The following is a 19,370-nucleotide window of genomic DNA, read 5'->3' as shown; positions in this document are numbered from 1 at the left end:
TCCCTTGAGGAAATGTGTGTAAGGGGAAATGGCATTGTCTCGTCAATGGGCTCTTTCAAGTACTTCCTGGGGAAAGGCTGGATGGTGCTGATACATTGTGACCCCGGCAGTGCACGCTCCATCCTTCCAGACAATTTCCCTGGATGAGTGATGAGTGGTTGACATTTTTGAAAAGACTTTTTTTGGAGGGCAAAAACATTTTTGGGCCAGTTGAAAATAATCTGTGCACGTGATGATATATGAAATCGTGGGATTGTGTGGATCTGCACTGAATAAGGAATGCAAGTCATATAAAGTTATCTTCCACCAAATAATTTGAGTTGTTTGTACAGTATTACAGTAGAATAGAGAATAAGCCAGTCATGGCCAGAGATATCAAGGTATTATCTGTGATTTTCCTATATATCCTATCTGATTAATGTCCTCTTTGGACTTTGGAGGATATCCAAGTCACTTATTTTAATTAATGCAATTATTCTGCATGGAAAATATGGTCAGATTGAGCACTGAAACACGAGAGGATATTCTACTCAGTAGTCTCTTGGATGGAAAAGGGGGAGAAAAGCTTTAATTGTGCACTCCTTTCATTTGCTGTCTTTATATAACAGGATCAGGCAGATGGCGTTTGGGTAACACCAGCCTTACATGACATTCCTCCACTCCGACTTGTTCTCAGTCGACAGTGTGACAAATACCACCACATTTGTTGAGGAGGGAGTGTCATCATGCAGGTGAATATACAACTCCCCTATAAGCAAATTAATCATTTTCATAACTAAAAATGCATGCAGACAGATAGTAAATAGTGTGTGTGTGTGTGTGTGGGGGGGGGGGGGGGGTCACTGGCAATAATCCATGTGTGCAGAAAAATATAAACAAATAGAAGTAGTTTATAACACCAGTTTAAGTGAAATTGCTGAAAACTAGAAGACTTGTAAATCCGTTTTTTTTCCAAGCATGCATGTGATTGCAGAAGCAGTGTTGTTAAAGTGCACTCCGCATTGTAGTGGGCTGCAAACTGCAAACCCCGGCAACATAAAGCAACATTAACGAGCCTCCCAGCTAGCAGCGCTCTGCAAATATTGGAAGCGTGTGTGTGTGTGTTTACGCGTGTGCGCGCGCACGCGCGCTCCAGCCGCGGCAGTGGTTTTACAGTAGCATGGCAGACTGCAGTAAATACAGTGTTGAATAGGCGGGGTTTGACATCTCAGCTCTGAAAACATCTCTAATCCAGTATTTCAGGTGCCGAAGTCGACCATTGCTCAGTACCGCCGTCACCGCGCGCCACAGCACGAGCTGCAGCAGCAGAAACCGGAGCGCGCAGCGCAAGCGGACGGAGGCGGCTGCGTGTGTGTGTGTGTACGGAGTGGAAATACGGAGAGAGAGGTGGGGAAACAAACTAAACCCAGTAATAAAAGACAACAGAAGGGGAAGTTTTCAAGTGAGGAAACCGCACTGTTTATTTTATTTTATTTATTTTCTACTTTAAAGCGCGGCTCTTTGAGGAACGCCTTTTATTAAACGGCGGCTCCTTCGCGGCGTCTCACCCGAAACTCAACCAAAAACACTTCCAACTCTTGTTTTTTTGTTTTGTTTTTTTCTTTCCTGGATATTACCAGACAACACCGGGCTGTCACTGTCTCAGAGGTGAGTGGCGACTCTGGTTAAAGTTTGATCCAAGTAAAGTTAAGGAGGGGAAAGTTTGATGTTTTATTTTGTGGCGGTACGTGAGGCGGAAACGTGTGTTTACCTGGAGCTCAGGTAAAGCAGGTAGGCCTGGCGTTAGCTTCAGTTAGCACACTTTGTTAAGTTACACAATTGCCTGTCGCGGTACTTTAAAACACTCGTTTTGTCACATTCTGGACGCGATTTCGTGTAGTTATGTCGGTGTTTACCCTTCCTGCAGTCGTATTGTTGCTCCCTGCTTAGCTCTGCGTGTAACAGTGAATGTGTCGCTTTGTCATTAAATATTAAAATATGTCGCAAACTAACAAGACTGAGGCTGTGACGTGGAAATGACTCTTCTCATGTGTATCTCCAGATAACTCCTTTTCCCATATAGGAAGAACGTACACCTACACGTAAACATGTCCCTTTAATTATGAAATACCTGCTGTTTTTGTCGTTTAAACATGTAGGGATGAGCATGCAGCTAACTGCTGTGTTTTCTTATGTTTTGGTGTGGGCTGAAGAGGCTTCACGCTGTATTTTTACACGTTCGGTTCACAGGATCTCATTCATAACTTATGGCAGATACTTGTCCCTCTGCACTCGGTGAACTGCAGTGAGAGGGACCCCCTGATGATGCTGATGGTGATGAAGAAGCAGCGAGCTCGTTGCACACACTCATCCTTTATGTTGATGTCCCTGGGACATTTCCTCCCGCAGCAACAGCATCTCCTTCAGGACTGAGATGGTGAAATAAATAGGAAGGCATGTTGGAGAACCAGTTTTGACACAGGGCCTTCGCTCACCTCTTTGTAGGAGGAAGAGTGCACGAGGTGTGCTCAGTTTCAGTAGATGTTGCTTCACATTAAGACCCAACCTGAGGGGTTAATTGATGATCATACTTAAGATTTCTTGGCAAGCTGCTGTTATGTGTGAGGACATAAAGGAAGTAATTGTAAAAGCCAAGAGGAGGATGTTATATTTCAATCAGATCCTATTCAGTGTGGGATCCTGGAACTGTGCTTTTGTTCCTCCTTTTCCTCTGCTGGACGCGGTAAGAAATAAAAGGTGACTCAGTGTGGTGTGGGTGACCTGTTCAGTTTCACAGGGTTGGACACGGTGACCGTGTGCTGGAAAGCGGCAAGCCTTTGAGCAGGAAGCCCACAAAGGAAATGACTGCTGCATTGTTGCCCGGAGGCTTCAACCATGTCTGGGGGGAATTTAAACAGTCAAGTTTCACTAGTTATTTTCGGGTTGTAACATATGGGGTCACATTTTATTGCTCCTTCTAGGATGTGCGGCGACTGCTCATGTGTTTACTCTGGCTCAACTCCCCAGTTACTTGAAATTAACAGATTGATTAGAGAATTGAGGAAGGCTACATGTCAAATCTTGAGAAACTCTGAATATTGTGTTTACACTGGAGTAGAAATGAGTATACTGAATGTTATTTCTCCAGTAACCATGTGAGTCAGACTTCTTAAAAGTCTGGATGGCTGCATGTGAATTGGAGAACACCTTGGGCTAAATTAAGAAGTTATAATTCGTTGTCATTGTCACTGAGGCTCACAGACTCATTTAACTCCAGTAGTGGATAACTCAAGACTGAAGTAAAAGGTACACCTTGCACTAGGAATAGTGCAGCCTCAGAAAGTGCAATTTATAACCCCAAACTCAACACAATCTCTTACCTGGCTCAGCAGTTTTATTCCATTCATTACAATATTTTCCCTTTTTGCTTTTTCCTCAAACCACTGGATGAATAACACCCAGGTCATTTTCAGATGTGGCTAATGAATCACAAACCCAATAAAAGTTTAAAGGTTAAAAGCTGTTCTTACAACATTTATTTTCTCCATTACTTAAGCAACAATCTACTCTAATTTTGCGTGGCATGTAATTGTGCTGTCATCAGTTCTCGCACATGTGGTTAAGTCTAAATTGAAATGTCTGTGTGGGCTTTTTTTTTCAGAGGAGGTGTGAACTGGGTAGAAATAGTTGGGGTTTTTTCCGTTTTACAAGAGTGATTACTCAGCCCTGCTCTGCAGTCACTTGTGTGAAGAGTTTTGTTTTAATAAAAGAGGTTATGACGGAGGAAATGCACTTACTATTGGGTTGCAGTTTTGAATATAGTCTCCAGTGAGGAAAGCCATTCGCCCAGAGGGAACGAGGGAAAACTCTCAGCTGTCATAGGTGTCTCCTGCACCAGCTTGATGAAAGGATATTGATCTGCATTGAGAAACATGAGGCTGAGAAGCTGTGCAGAACCTGAAAATGGTTCCAGCTTGTTGTCGAGTCATGTGGTATCGCAGCAAAAGTTGATTAGGACTTAATTTAAAGTGTGTCACCCACACACAGGTTTTTGGGAACAGTGTTGAGATAGTTTAATACTTTTATTGTTAGAGTGGGAACCTCAAATTAATTCCACCAAAAGCCTCTTTAAAAATGTCAAGCACTTCTCCTGTCTCTGTGTCGCTCTCATGACATTTTTCTATTTTCGCATCTTTAAACCCATTGAATTAGTGTGACTCAATTTACCACAGACTGATTCATCAGCAGCTCTTGGCATTACCATATAAAGGAGATCAATCGAATCATTCTTAATGAGGCTATCCATCAACAGATCACTAATAGATAAATTATAGGCTTGGACTCCCCAGGCCCTTCACACTAAATTTACCCACATTTTACTGATTCGCTTGGTTTGTCAGAGCTGCTGATGTTCCACACGCTCATTTTCTGGTATAACGTTCACATTTTCCACATGACAAAAAAAAAAGTGAGTCCACCCTGGACGTTGCCTGACAAGTTTGAGCAATCGCTTGTTTACAAAGGAAGACTGGACTTCCTGCAGCGGTGCTCATGAAAAGTGAAATTGCTTCTTTTGTTTGGCCTCTGCTTTGTGCTGTGTTACAGTCAGAGACAGTTTTCTTAATGCAATGAGAGCCATGGTTTTGTTTCATAATTCAATTCATGAAACAATGTTTTTGTTACTGTCACATTTACCAATAGTTTTCTGTCTGTTAGGACATAATTAACTTAATACTATTGGCAAAGTGGTAATGTAATTAAAATGCTATTATACTCATATTTAATTCATTTAGTCTTTTGCCCTCATTGAACATTGCATTTATTTATGTATGTGTTTTTTTTTTCCAGTTAGATATATTTTTTTGCTGTTTAACATAACAGTGCCATGATGTCGACTCAAAACATTGGTAACTTAATTTGGGTTTTATGAATCACTTGTAGTACACACACACACACACACACACACACACACACACACACACACACACACACACACACACACACACACACACACACACACACACACACACACACACACAGCATTTATACCTATTTGATTTGGGTTGTGTGTGGTCTGAGCTCATCCCTTCAAAATGAGAAGGCCTTTTCTCATGCAAGTTGAAGGCATGCTTGTTCATGTAACTGGTGAGGTGATTCTCAAATGTATGTGTGGTTGCTGTGTGTCTTCCTGTGTTAGCCCAATGTCGGATTTTCTGTGGTACGTCCTGCCATTTGGCTGGCATCAGCTTTGACAGAAATGCTCAATCTGAGCTTAAGTTCACAGTGAAGTTTTTAAAATCAGATCCAGAATGATGCATATTGGGTGTTTTTAAAAGCCATGCAGTGTGAACAGCTATGTCACATTTCATCTGATTGAACTATGATATTGAAGTGAGACAGGCCTCACAATTGACCTTTGGCTAAGCCCTGCCCCCGAATGCATATGAACTAATAGCATTCAACTGCCAACTGTCCGGACTGGGAAAAACACTTTCAGCTCCCTAAGAGCAGCGTCACAGCTGGCGACACTTTTGTTGTTTTCTGGGCTATTTAAGTCAATTTAGATGCAAAAATGGTCAAACGATGTGCCTGAGTCACATGCAACAGCGATGGGAGGTATCCCGAAAGGATAAACAACAGGGGTTTACTGCACCCCGTTTTCTAAAGCCAAACAAAATATGGACAAACCTCTCCTGTGAATTGACCTGAGGCAGACCACACAAAATCAACTCGACAACTATAAACAAGAATGTGTACATTTGTTCCAAAGTAAGGCAATGTGTTTTAACTTAGCAATCTAATCATATGGAATCAATCACATAACGCTTGCAGCAATGACCTTCAATAAGCTAGCCACCAAGCTTACTTGATGAACACAGATGTTAGCTGCTGATATCAACGTGAAGGTACAATGCACCAGAGAAGGTACAATGAAACGGCATCACTTTTGAATAAAGTCACAGCTTGCATCCACATATACATATGTACAGGGCTAGCAGCCACCGCTAGCCACTAAAAGCCATTGTTAAAAATTTCACACTTTTTATTTGTAATCTTTTTCTTGATTTCATCATTGGATCATATTTGTGTCGGCTCCGACAATAACTTCAACACTAATGCACACACTGACATGTGTAGCATCCATTTTTACTGCGTGTCACTGAATGACCCCGAACACAGAACAACCCCACTTTTCCGGGCCTACTTTTTGGTAAAATAAAACCTGTCTTATATTATTTGAGCAGAAAATTGCAGTTGATCCTTTAGATCCACAGTATGAATGCAGCCTTAGTCCCAATTAGGCAAATATTTGTATTGTATTTATATTATGTCTTCATTTTGTGTGCAGAAGAAACAGTTCAGCCGTCGCCTGTGAGGGAAAAGTTGTGATCTTTCACGCATTAGAAATAAAGGATTCAAGTAAAATAAAAATAAAAAACACACACTTAATAGCACCAAATGTTACATCAAGTTCAACCATCTCATGTTTTTCTGTGTATTATTCTTGGAGACACCTATGCAAACATGATCTGGTATTCCTGCCTCTACCTTTCATTGTCCGAAGGGTGTGGCTCGCTGTTGTGCTCTTTATCTCTTTGAATATTTTATTTGGCTGCGGTTGTGACCTAATTTCCTCTTATCTCTTATCTCATTTCACATGTACACTTTCACTGTTGTATGCCATTGAACTCTGTTTTATTTGTGTGTGCAAGCTCGTGGTTGAACTGAGAGACTCATGGTCATCCAAGCTGTTTGTTATCAAAGGTCGCCAACATTGGATTTATTTTACTCGCATTACTTGTAAAACTTGATAGTTTCTGAATGAAGAAAGGAGTATGAAGACATGAGTTTTTTATGACTGTATCTTATCATAAGGTTTTGTGTTTTATATTTGTATAAACTTGTTGATGTCCCCTCCAGCAAATAAAAATGATTGTGAGGAAAATAGTGCCACTTACCACTTGAAACAGAACGGATGGAGCCATCTTGGCTTACATGGGGCAATGACGTAAACTTGGCTCCTGGACAATGTTGTCACCAGCCGGCTGAGTAATATCCCCTTTGGTTTATACACAAGAAAGCTGATATTTTATGTGGCTGCATTTAATTGAAATTGATTATGAGAGATCTGTTTTCAGTTTTTGGGAATAGGTCAGTGGTATATGAAATGCTGGAACAATGTGGGTGGGGCCACCTGTGCACACAATGTGCATTGTTGTGGTCACACTTCCATCGGTATTCATGCCCACAGGTTAGGCCTTAACCTCTTTTGGATTGTGTAACTGAGCCAGTTTGTGTCTAAAAACTGAGCACATGTCCTGCAGCGTAGACACTACATGGTCTCTGTCACATGATAGGTGTCATGTCTCATCTGTTTGTGTTTTTTCTTAGCTTGGAAGGAAGGGTAGCTTTTCTCTGAATGTATTGTTATTCCATACAAAAAATATTAGTAGAGGTGTTTAGTTTTAATCTTTGTTAAATTTTGATACACTTTCTCCCTAAACAACACAGCATGGTCTTTTAAAATTCTCACATCATTCCTGGTTTTGAGTCAGCATGTGGCTGTTTTGCTCAGACAGAAGGATGGAGGAGCATAACTGAGGCTGGCAGTTTTTCAGACGGACCACCATAATGCAATAAAAGTTCTGGGACCAGAAAGGCAGAGCTGTATTTACTCTTGCTGCTGTCAGCAGTGCCACAATGAGAAACATGTCCCGGCTATCAGACTGACATTGAATGATGTGGACATGAAGAGGTGTAGCATTGGGTGAGGGTTAGATGTTTATGTCTTAAACTGGACTTGATGGATCAGCTGAAATCAAAGTTTTCCAAGGTAGAATTACACCCAGATAATGTGAGTGAAAGTCAATCTGCTCCTGCATGTATACTGAGGCATCCTTTTGGGACAGAACAAGGTGTTCTGCACATCAGTTAGAGCTCTAAGCCAAACACAACACATCAAAAGGTAAACAGGAGCTCAAACAGAAGAAGACTATTGTGGTCTTTGGGCATTTCTAGTTGTCCTACAACACAAATATTGACAAACTGAAAGAAACTCGCCTCACAACTTAGTGACACGTGGCAATGCCATTTCAACAATACATTAAATATACCAATGTTTTGTGATTAAAAACATTGTAATTGTGCAAATTCATAAACATGAGTCACACAGATACACAAACCGCTAACATGTCAGAACGTGTGATGTCGTTCCTCAAGGTGAGTTGTATAGTTTTCCAATAGCTATGAAACTAATCTGTTAACAACAGCTCTTGAGCAATCCCTACCTTAAGTGATTGCTTTGGAACTCTGTTGCTTTGGATGCGGACGCTGGGGCGTTACCATGTTTAGCCGAGTCATGTGAGGCTGCATGCAAATACTAAATCTCAGGTTGTTTCGTCATCCTGCTGGAAATTGTTGCACTCGGGATTCCTGAAATGCTTGGACAGCAGAGTTGGTGAACAGGTTTGCCTGAAACTTCATGTAGACACGTTTCATTATCTGTGCTAAGTAGGACAATGCTTGTTTACTTTAAGGCTGTTCTTTTAGATGTTGGGGAAATAAGAGCATGAATCATTGTTGCATATTGGCGCTGGGCTGTAACTGTAGTTGACACTAAAAGCTCTGTTTACCATTTCCAATGGCATGAAATAATAGCAATGACAATTCCTTATGGGTTGTGTCTATACAGGGCATGCAGGGCATTCACTAATGTAATAACCGAGTCACGGCTCCCACTGACCCACTCAGCCCAAACATATTCATCCATCAAACCTCAGCCTGGCTTTCACGATGCACAATGTGCATTCATAGCCGATCGAGTTGGTGTTCCTCGCTGTGAAGCTGCATGCGCTGCAAGTTTCCTAAATTGAATTGCATCTTCAGTGATTTTTGTGATGTCCTCAAGTGCTCAATCCACAATACAAAATGAGGTCAGACCAGGCTCGGTTTGTTTTTGAATTTGTTAGAGAATGATGGTGCACAATAAAAAGTAAACCGAAAGTAGCATTCCAATGGGTTTGTTTAAAAAACTAAATTGAAGGCATCAATAGCTCACAAACAACTTTAGGTTATTTTGAATTATTTCAAATGCATAGCTTTTTTTAATGCATAGCTGAACATTTGAAATATAGGTCAATCAGTAAATCGATCTTTCTTGAAGTTTCATGTAAACAAATCCACAAACAAAGGAATCAAGCAATAACTGACCAACATATTAACTGGAAATGTCTGGCCTTAACTAAAGCTTATGAAAAATATGACAATATATTGCCTGTATCAATATCATGATGTAGTAAAGATTTCAAGCAGTACTCTCTAGCTACTAAGCTAAACTCTTAAAGTGAAGCATTTTAAAATAAATGTAATTTGAATGGTTTCAGTGTCACAATTGTGGTAATTTTCTTTTACATTTATGTTCCTCCTGTAATAATGCGATTGTCACGAGCTCTTAGTTTAGGAAAATAATGTATCTGACTGTTAATGTGCAGCCTACGTTAAGGCTGTCTTGATCTGAGCACACCTCTTGAGCAAAGTGTGTTTATAAAAGTTAATGTATAAGCTTCCTTGGCATTCCAGTTTGACTTCCAAGCAGAGAAATACAGGCTGAAATGTATGATGTGCTTGGATTTTCTGTGTTATTTTAGAATCAACTGATCACTGATAATCTGACAGCAATTGTGCTGAGCGTCCCAAAAAGGCAGTTTAAGTAATACACTTAACAAACTGCAGCTGATAATAAGCCTGATGATGTCTTTGAAAGTTTGTTTAATCTCCTTCTCTCCTTCTCTCCCACAGCCCGGCCTTGACATAACGTAACCATGTGGGAACTTGTCAAAGGGACGAGCATCTGCAGCTGAATGAACTCAAGAGCTCCAGATCAATGCGGCAACATTACACCAAGTTCTGCAAAGCCTTCTGAAGCTGTGGTGAAGGTTTCTGCTTCAGTCCTCCAGGATGATTGAGGCACATTTCCCCGTGGTGAAAATCCATCATACCAGAATGCTGATATTTGTGGACCTGCTGAAGCAAACGCCTGGATTCTAATTTTTATTAACTTTCAATGGTCATTCATCTTTTGTGACCTGTAATTTTTTTAATATTTTTTTTTAAGTAGTATCCAAAATTGAGAAGGACCTTCTTAGTGAGCTGCAGAAATAGACTAGAAGCCCATGTGTAACAGGGCAGGTGCTGCAGCTTGTGGAATAACCTAGCCTCGGACTGCCGGGGAGTCACTCCTTCAGGGGCCCGGGGATCTGATCCCACCAACAAACTGCCCTGTCATCGGACTATCCCACTTAAGCATCTAAAGGGAGACTCCACTATCCAATGGCATGGGCCAAGTTCTTCAGGAAGCCGGGGGGCAATCTGGGGAAATCGTACCAGCCGGGGAGCATGCTGTCTCTGGCCCCCACAAAGGGACTGCTGAACGAGCCGGGCCAGAACAGCTGCTTCCTCAACAGTGCAGTGCAGGTAAAGTCTGTCCTCAGTGTGCTTTGTCGATTGTATCAGTTTGTGTTGGGGTTGAAAGAAAGCGTCATCGTGACAATTGCTCTTTCCAGAAACAATAAATATTTCAAGTGACACTAAAGTCTGCAAAACATGTTCCACCCTCCTAAATATGATCATCATGCATTTAAAAAAGATATCCAAAGCTTAGTCACTGTCTAAATTTATCAGGGCTTTTCAGAATTTTTCTCAATGTGCTGGAAGGCTGCTTTTACCTTGTGTGGTATCGACCGCTGAGTTAGTTCTCCAATCCCACAGTGAGGTCAGTCGCGGAGACGGTGACTCATCGGGTGAGACAACCGATGAGCTGGTTGAAAATGATCATTACCATCGGCTTTGTTTCTGTGGGGGAGCTGTTCCTCTCGCTCACTTTTTTTTTTTCATCACGACCTTGCCAAATTTATCCTAATGCCTAAATGCAATAAAAGACCCAAGGATATTAAAGTTTTCTTGCATAATAGAATATCTCGCACTTCAGAACAACTGATCTTCTGATCCTAATTATTCTTTTTAAATGAGAAATAGAATTAGCATTTACTTTTATTGTGCTATTATTGGACATGACTTTGCTCTATAGATTTAATGTGTAGGGTACTGTCAGTCTGATGGCCTCTTCTGTCTCTTGTGTAGGTACTATGGCATCTGGACATCTTCAGACGCAGCTTGAGGCAGCTACCAGGACACTTCTGCCTCGGGGAGTCATGCATTTTTTGTGCATTAAAGGTAGAGTGCACTCATTACTCTCACATATATAACATTGTGTAGTTCCAGTTGGACATATGACTCCTGTCTTGAGCAATACAAAGTGCTTTCATCAGACTTGAATCCTCCTCCTGCCCCAAGCGCCAACGACTTCTTTCTCTCTTGTTCAGGGCATTTTCTCCCAGTTCCAGCACAGCCGTGAGCGCGCCCTGCCCTCGGACAACCTGCGTCACGCCTTGGCGGAGACCTTTAAGGACGAGCAGCGCTTCCAGCTGGGCTTCATGGATGATGCCGCAGAGTGCTTTGTGAGTTCCCGTGGCAAGTCGAGCATCTTGAGGGAGGGAGACTCGCGTACAGAGAGGGGCTGTGTGCATGCCTTGCGCGTTACCCTGCAACACAGTTGGGATAATGCACTGCAACAAACTGTTTGGCGAGGTCACTGAAAAAGCTTCTGTCCCTCCCATCAACCCCTGCCACAGTGGTGCTAAATATCATCATGACAGGTTATATAAGCACCAGAGTTGTGCCGGAACCTCTGTGCTTTGTGCAGTGGTATCATTTTGCTCAATTTCTCTGCTTTTTAAAGGTAAACGCCATGCATCCTGTATTGTTTTTAACATATCGGTTCGAGCTGTGCTGCGCTCTTCGACAAACATTTGTTTGGACAGATTTCCTCTCCCTGACTACAGTGTTGCTGTGAAGTATTTTGCTTGTAGTTAAATGTAATTTTAACTGCAGCCATCAAATGGAAAACAGATTTTGTAACACTGTTTGCCTTATTTTATGTGTTTTCTGAAAATAGCTGTGGTCAGAAGCATTTTGTTTTGAAGTTGTCCATTACTCTGTCACATTTTCGTGGCATTACTCATAAATCGTTCTGTAATTTTGACACAATTATGGATACATGTGTAATTATAGCCATTTTTTGAATGATGAATGGATGGTTTATTCCGGCTACAGTTACGGTGCAAAAATTGATTTTGTGAAATTATTTTATAGTGCTTAAAAGTTCATGGGCACATGTTTTTTTGTTTTTGTTTCTTTCTTCTTCTTCTTTTTTTTTGGTTTTTTTACAATATCTCTCGGCGAAATGGATATTGGCTGAAGCCAAGGCTTATTTTTGCCGACCCCTTAAAAACCTATAAAGTTAGCCAGACTAGTTTTGGATGTAACAATCTTATTTTTAAGGTCATTTTTGAATGAACACAGTTCAACACTTTATCTTAGTAGAAGACACAATAATTAGCTAGATGCACATGAATCCTTTGTTTTAATTTTTAAACTAAAGCAATTGATAAAAGATGTACAACAGTAGCTGGATTTACATTGACATCTTTTTGTCAATCTGATTAAAATCTTTCAGATTGTGCATGTCTGTATACAGCAAGAATATCATGTGATTCAGCCACAGGATTAATCTCAATGGAATTAGTTAAATGAATCACTATTCCTAATTATTATCATTCAACTGTTTATATTTCTCCTGCATCTGCCCCTTGTGTGTTGCCACTGCCATTTATCTGCGTCAAGTGACACATGATGATGTTGCCAACATACCCACAGACGTCCAACAATTGTTTACATCTCAATTTCAGTGGAATGGGGCCAATCTAATCCATGTCATTTTTAGCAGATCAACATTAAAATCGGATCACTCATGGTCTATGTAACTGCATTCACTGGAAAGGCTCTAGTTGATCCTCATATGTTGTATCTTCCTCGTTAAAGTAGGTAATTTTTCTCATTCTTTGAAATGGCACAGATGCATCCTGATCTCTTGATCACACAGTCCATGCTTATCCACTTCCTAAATTCAATTACAGTCATGGATAAACACAATTTAGGATATAATGTCTCCGAAGCATAAATAATGCAGAGATTACTGCGGCCTTAATCCAACCTTTACACATCTCAGCCAAATGCATTTTAGTTTCACGTGAGACTTTTCTTCATTCCTTATTATCAGTTCCTGCCTCAGAGCAGTTTGGATAGCTCTTTCAATACAAACCTTTTACTCTGCTTCACATGAAACACTTTGATCGTCTTGAGTAGAATTTAAATAGATTGAGTGGCCTTCCACAAATCTCATAGGAATTTGCTGGAGTCGAGGTCTGCCTGGCAAAACTAATATAAAACAATCTCACATGTGAGCCTCATTCAGTTCTGCGAACACGTGTGCACCTTTAGAGTATTTAAGGCTTTGCAATAGCAACTCAGTCACTGGCAGGGTCAAGCTTAAAACATATGAATGATGTCTTGAGAGGTTTCTAGAGTATATTTGTATATTTTCTTTCTTATCATTGTGTCTTGTGGCAAGAAATTTGATTAGACAGAAAAGTGTCTCTCGAATATGATTGTACCACGACCATGCTTTACGCCTGACATGTTGTTCCCCAGCAGGAAGTTGTACACTATCCTTCATAACAATGGCCAAGCCATTATGCTCTCGTTTCATCAAGCAAGAGAACATTTTTCTAAAAGTAATGTCTTTCGTAGTTGTAGCTTGTTATGCCAATGAGGGGCATGCTTTATGGTTTTCTCCTGCATCCTCACATGGCCTTTCCCTGAGATTCTGGGATTAATTTTCACAATTTGCAACAAAAGCACATGTGTTTCTGGGATACAAAACCTCAAACCTGAAAAGTAAAGTTACATGAAAGGAAAGCTACTTTTTCCTTCTTTATCTGAGAAATTACCTCATACAAAAACTTGGCAATTACCTTCCACGTCTAAGAGTGAGGTTAACGTGCCAAAGTTTCTGTCTTTTATGAACAGCCTTAATTTTTTATCCCACGCGGATCTTTGCCCTTGAGCGTTGACCATGTAATGCTTTGGCAGCACTTTACTGGTAGAGAATTTATGTGAGGAGTTAGCCAGTGTCAGATTAACAGGCTGTGAAGTTGAGCCTGAAACCTTTGCAGGCCTACCTTGCAGCCTTAATATTTTATAAACTCACAAGCACAACAAACATAAGGGTGCTACAACAAAGTGGTGTTTGTTCTTTAATTGTGGTCCTTCTGCTGTTAGGTTTACACAACTCCTAAAACCAAAGTCTTTGTGTATAACGCCCTATTAGTCAGCAGTTATGTTTTAATATATTTGTTAGAGTTGCAATATCAAAGCCGTATGTCTTCACAACAGAAAATGTCAAATGCCTTGCTCCACACCTGATCTATCTTATGTTGTGTCACAGGAAAATATTCTGGAAAGGATCCACCTGCACATTGTGCCTGAAGAGACAGATGCCTGCACTTCAAAGTCCTGCATCACCCATCAAAAGTTTGCTATGACGCTATATGAGCAGGTCGGTAAGAGGACAGAGGGCGTTTACATTCAGAAGAGTTTGTTTCGTGGCTTCCTGTTTTTTCTACAGGTGTTTCAGTAGTTACTATTGGTGCTTGTTCAGCGTGTACAGTATTGTGTGAACAAGCTGTACACACACTGGGAAGTGTTTGGGTGAAGCAACACACACACATACGCATGCAGACAGGTACATGAATCATTGTCTGGGACAATAGAAAACTAATCCGTCATGTTTTGACACCGGGTTGCCCCCAGTGGAATATGAAGGGTGTTTCTGGTCAGATCTCACATTGCAGCAGCAGCAGCAGCACCAGATAAATCACAGATGGTGCGCACACACACACACACACACACACAAACACACATGCGCATGCATAGCACACACACACGATATGCCCTGTGGTTCTGATGCTATCTGTCCCAAACCAGTTCTGTCTCTAAATCAAACTGATAACACAAATTTGAACAAAATCCCTCGGGGTCACTGTCAGTAGATTTTTTTTTCAACTTCATAACTCCCAATCCAACATCTGTCATCAAGGCCTAAATGATTATTGCCATAGTAAGAGATTGATCATTTGTGAAAACTAATTGCATGCCTCATAATTTCATTTGTATTTGTGTCGCACAAATATATGCTTGAGCCCACAGTTTAGTGATGCAAGAACAATGACAAAAACAAGCATGTTTGTTCAATTCAAAGCAAATTCTCAGCAAGCAATAAAAATGTACAATTTATAAGAAATAATTGATGTATTGTATTAGTCCAAATGTAAGAGGATCCGAATAAGAAGACAACCATGGTTTTGCACACCGAATGTTATCAGAAGTCAGTAGATCATTGATTTGAACGAGGCTCTTTCATGTTCGTTTGAATGGATGTATCATAATTACACTTTCAAGCACATATTTACACATGCACAGATGATTATTATTACAGCAGCTTTAAAATATAATGAGTTGCTCTTTAAATCCACATGCCAGTGTGGTAAATGGCCATTTATGAGTGCTTTTATATTGTCCCCCATTGTGACCGAGTCCCTGTTTCTCCTTTTTGCAGTATGTGTGTCGTAGCTGTGGGGCATCCTCCGACCCACTGCCGTTTACAGAGCTGGTGCATTATGTCTCCACCACCGCACTCCGGTACGCCACTGACAGCATGAAACCTCTGAGCTTCCTTTTTGTTGTCTGTCTCCACTGTTGATGTCTCTTTGTGCGTTATCTCAGGGTCATGACTCAAGTTTCTGCTGTCATTGTTACATGCAGCACTTTCTTTTTCTATCTACCTAAAAACTTTAATCCTCATTCGCTGCTGTCTACCTTCTCTTGTGGCAACTTTATTCTGACAATGCGTCTCTCACACTGTGACTTTTTAGTCAACAGATTCAGCTTCAGCACAGAGATGAGTCTTTCGGGGAACTTTTACAAGCGGCAAGTACAATTGGAGACCTGCGTAATTGCCCAGTAAGAACTCTTTAAACAGATTTTTATCAGATGTTTATTTGTGGACCTTTTAGAGTGTTTGCTAGGACTGCATTTTTAAGATGTTTTAAAACATTTTTTTTTCATGCTTGGTTTTTGTGGAGGAAACTGAGCATCTTTAAAAATACTTTTGAATGTCAAAAATGTAAACTAAAGAATGTCAATGGTGTAAGAACAAACTACAAGGGCATTAAAATGAGCACAATAAGACAACAGTTGCTTTTAATTAACATTTGTATCAATAGCCCATTTGGAGAGCCCAGTATGTGTTTATTTTCAGTGGTTTTTGAAGTTTTGGTCATTCCCTGCATCTTTTATTTTCCTAGAGCAACTGTGGCCAGAAGATAAAGATCAGACGCGTCCTCATGAACTCCCCAGAAATAGTTACGATTGGCTTTGTGTGGGACTCGGACCAGTCAGACCTCACTGAGGATGTGATCCGCTCACTGGGGCCTCATCTCAGTCTTTCAACGGTGAGATACTCGGTGTTACACAGACTATTTTTTTTCAGCCTCCTCTCATCAGGGTGTTGAAAAACCTGATGACATTTGTCAGTGTTCTAGTTGGTTTGTTCATGCTATTGTTGCAAACGGCACATCTCTCTCCTGCTGTTGTTATCGAGCCAGTTTATTTTGGTGCAATCGAACATATGCAGGAAATAAAGTGGGGATTTATTTGTCTGTAAGTCGGGGCGGTTGCGTAAGCAGTCAACGCCCAATGCCCAGTTGGCCCAAGCGACTGATCAAAAAGCCCTGTTGGCCTTGGTCAGCTTGTCACAAAGCCCCTCCCCTCTTCTCTTGGCGCCAGAGTGTGTGTGTGTGTGTGTTTTTTGTTTGTGTGTTTATGCCTGTCTAACACATTTGTCAAACACCGCTTTTGTTTTTGTATTCAAACAGTCTTGATGACCAGCATGCAGAGCCATGATGTGTTGATGATTTTTTTTTCTCATAGAAATGCGTCATCCTATAAATGTATCTATTCTTTTCATTTTCATACTGAAAATAAACTCTTCTGAAATTTTATGTTATTGCATGATCCCCACTAACCTATTGACAGCCAGTTTCTATAGAGATGCACTTCATAAGGAAAAATCGTCTGCGTGGTTCGGGTCAGGACATGCTTATACATTCCACTCATTACATAACATACAGCGGCATTTATTCCGTTGATTTGACAGCTCCCTCTTGCGTATTCGCAAAGCATACAATCCAGAGAATTTTGTCGAACGAGTCCTCCCACCAGTGTGCCACAAAGGCCTTTATTCACAGGGGACTGTTTCATGTGACTTTATTGGGTGTTAAACGGAGTACTCCACCCCCGTCATTTGCTTTGAACTCTGTTATTTGAGAAGAGTGAGAGGGAGACGGAGAACCGGCCGTTGCGGAAAACACGGGAGGGATAAACCAGCGACTGTTCAACACTTTCTCTGTATTGTTGCATAGTGGGAGGGAAAATACCACTGTGTGTTACGATAAGGAAAGGCCTTGTTGTGCTGTAGCTGGGATGTCAAAGCCTGCTGAGATTGCACCAATTCAAACCATCCAAGATTTGTACTGATTGTCAAATCAATGCTGGTTCATTATCCACCACCTTAATCTATAAATGCAGCGAATGATACCTCTCGCTATTAACACCACTCACTTGCCTTCCCCCCTACTGTAGCCTTGATTTCAATGAAATGTATGTATGTGTGTGTGTGCAGCTCTTCTATAGAGTGACAGATGGAAATGCCAAAAAGGGAGAGCTGCAGTTGGTGGGGATGATCTGCTACTCCAGCCGCCACTACTGTGCCTTCGCCTACCATACCAAATCCTCCAAATGGGTCTTTTTTGACGATGCAACAGTGAAAGAGGTAAGAAAGTGCCCACTGGTGTTGAAATTATTACTTGGCTAATCACTCAGTTAATTGACCCTGTTCTAATGGTTGAAGCCGCTGCCAGACATCCACTTTTTCTGCTACTTAAAGGTGTAGGTTCTTATTCCCCCCCCCCCCCCCCCCCCCCCAAGTTGAATTGGATTTTGGAACAAGCATTTTAAATTTTAGAACCTTATTTTAAAAACAAACAAAAAAATAAAAACCTTTATTTAAATGCGAAACAATGATAATAGTTTAAAAAAAATCTGGTTTTACGTCACTGGTTATGGAGCATCTTGTAATTGAAAAGGGGGACTCTGAAATGAAATTCAGATGCTTCTAAGCATCCACAGTGCTGGTGTCAAGTCATTAATGTGCAAACAAGCTGTTAAAAATGTTATAAATATGCTGTTGCCAGCTGATGAAACATGCTCAGTTTTATCAGCAACAGCAAAGAATAACGATGTTCAATCTGTTGTCTCCATCACCAAGTCTCTTTATCGTTCAATGAGGGCCACATCGATTGCACTTCATGAGCCTGTGGTTTGATGAGCCTTTATTGCACCGAAGAGTCAGTCACACCCCCCCATCCCCATCTCCACTCCCCCTACAAATCCACGACCACAAAATGCTGCAGCAGTGTTTTCTCTCCTGAACAATGAAGATGCAAAATAGCCGGCATGTTCACAGCAGTTTGTTAATATAACCATTCATTCTTTTTTTTTTTTTGCCCAACTTTATGTCACATTTATATTTAAGGCGTGCACATGCAAGCATACTTCTTTTTTTTTTTTTTTTGTCTTGTGTGGTGCAGTGTCTAGCTGGCTGGCTTTGTATCAATCCATCAACAGCTTGTGCTGTGTGTGCAACCCCTCCCGCCTCAGATGGGGCAGCTACAGTGCTCAGCCGCCTGCCAAGCCCATACCTGGATCGAAACTTGCCAGCATTCAGTGACTCCCCAAATCCCTGCCTCAAAATGACTTCTGCAGTGTAGACCATGCGCTGTTTTCACGGTGTTGTTTGTGCAAAATTTTAAACACAGATCTGTTGGGACTGCTTCTCAACTGGTGGGTGGCCTTCATTTTCGTGTGATGGATAGTATGACGGACACATTATCCTGATTAAAATATTTCATTCTGGACCATTGCACCACTCGTAATGATATACGAGACAGAGATGAATAGGTTTAACCAAGATGAGCAAATTAAAGATGTTTTACACACTTGTTTTAGGATCCCGTTTTAGAAACCTCAGGTAGTGTTCATGTCCGGGGTTTTAAATTCAAGGTTTTAAAACAAGTTTAGAACAGATTTTTAATTGGAGGAAAATACTTCATGGGGTTAAAAGACTTATCCTTCATTGTAAAGACAAGATGTTGGCAGTAGTACTTGTCATATCTTTAACCTCACAGATAAAAAAAACAAAAAAAAACAGTCTTTCTGCTGCATTTAGTTTTGTCTTGCCTCATTTTATTGGTTTGGTTCTCATTTTTCTTTCTCATCCACGCCTACTTTCTCCTTCCTCTGGAGTAAGAGGAGGA

The 19,370-nt window shown here is 40.9% G+C and overlaps 1 protein-coding gene across 2 annotated transcripts in view; it reads left to right on the top strand.

Annotated features, from left to right (window-relative positions):
- The first annotated feature begins 1,415 nt into the window (after window positions 1–1,415).
- usp53a (ubiquitin specific peptidase 53a) overlaps window positions 1,416–19,370 on the top strand; it is a 32,030-nt gene continuing 14,075 nt past the window's right edge. For both annotated transcript variants that reach the window (XM_080519433.1, XM_080519432.1), the window contains exons 1-9: window positions 1,416–1,647; window positions 9,778–10,452; window positions 11,119–11,211; window positions 11,361–11,495; window positions 14,384–14,494; window positions 15,554–15,636; window positions 15,870–15,957; window positions 16,302–16,448; window positions 17,678–17,827. In XM_080519433.1, the coding sequence (XP_080375559.1) occupies window positions 10,309–10,452; window positions 11,119–11,211; window positions 11,361–11,495; window positions 14,384–14,494; window positions 15,554–15,636; window positions 15,870–15,957; window positions 16,302–16,448; window positions 17,678–17,827 (951 nt within the window). In that variant the 5' untranslated portion in view covers window positions 1,416–1,647; window positions 9,778–10,308. The remainder of the gene's footprint in view (window positions 1,648–9,777; window positions 10,453–11,118; window positions 11,212–11,360; window positions 11,496–14,383; window positions 14,495–15,553; window positions 15,637–15,869; window positions 15,958–16,301; window positions 16,449–17,677; window positions 17,828–19,370) is intronic.

This window comes from Blennius ocellaris, assembly GCF_963422515.1.
Source record: "Blennius ocellaris genome assembly, chromosome: 23".
Classification (NCBI taxonomy): domain Eukaryota; kingdom Metazoa; phylum Chordata; class Actinopteri; order Blenniiformes; family Blenniidae; genus Blennius; species Blennius ocellaris.
Note: the sequence above shows the minus strand (reverse complement) of the source record. Positions and strands in the feature narration are given on the sequence as shown.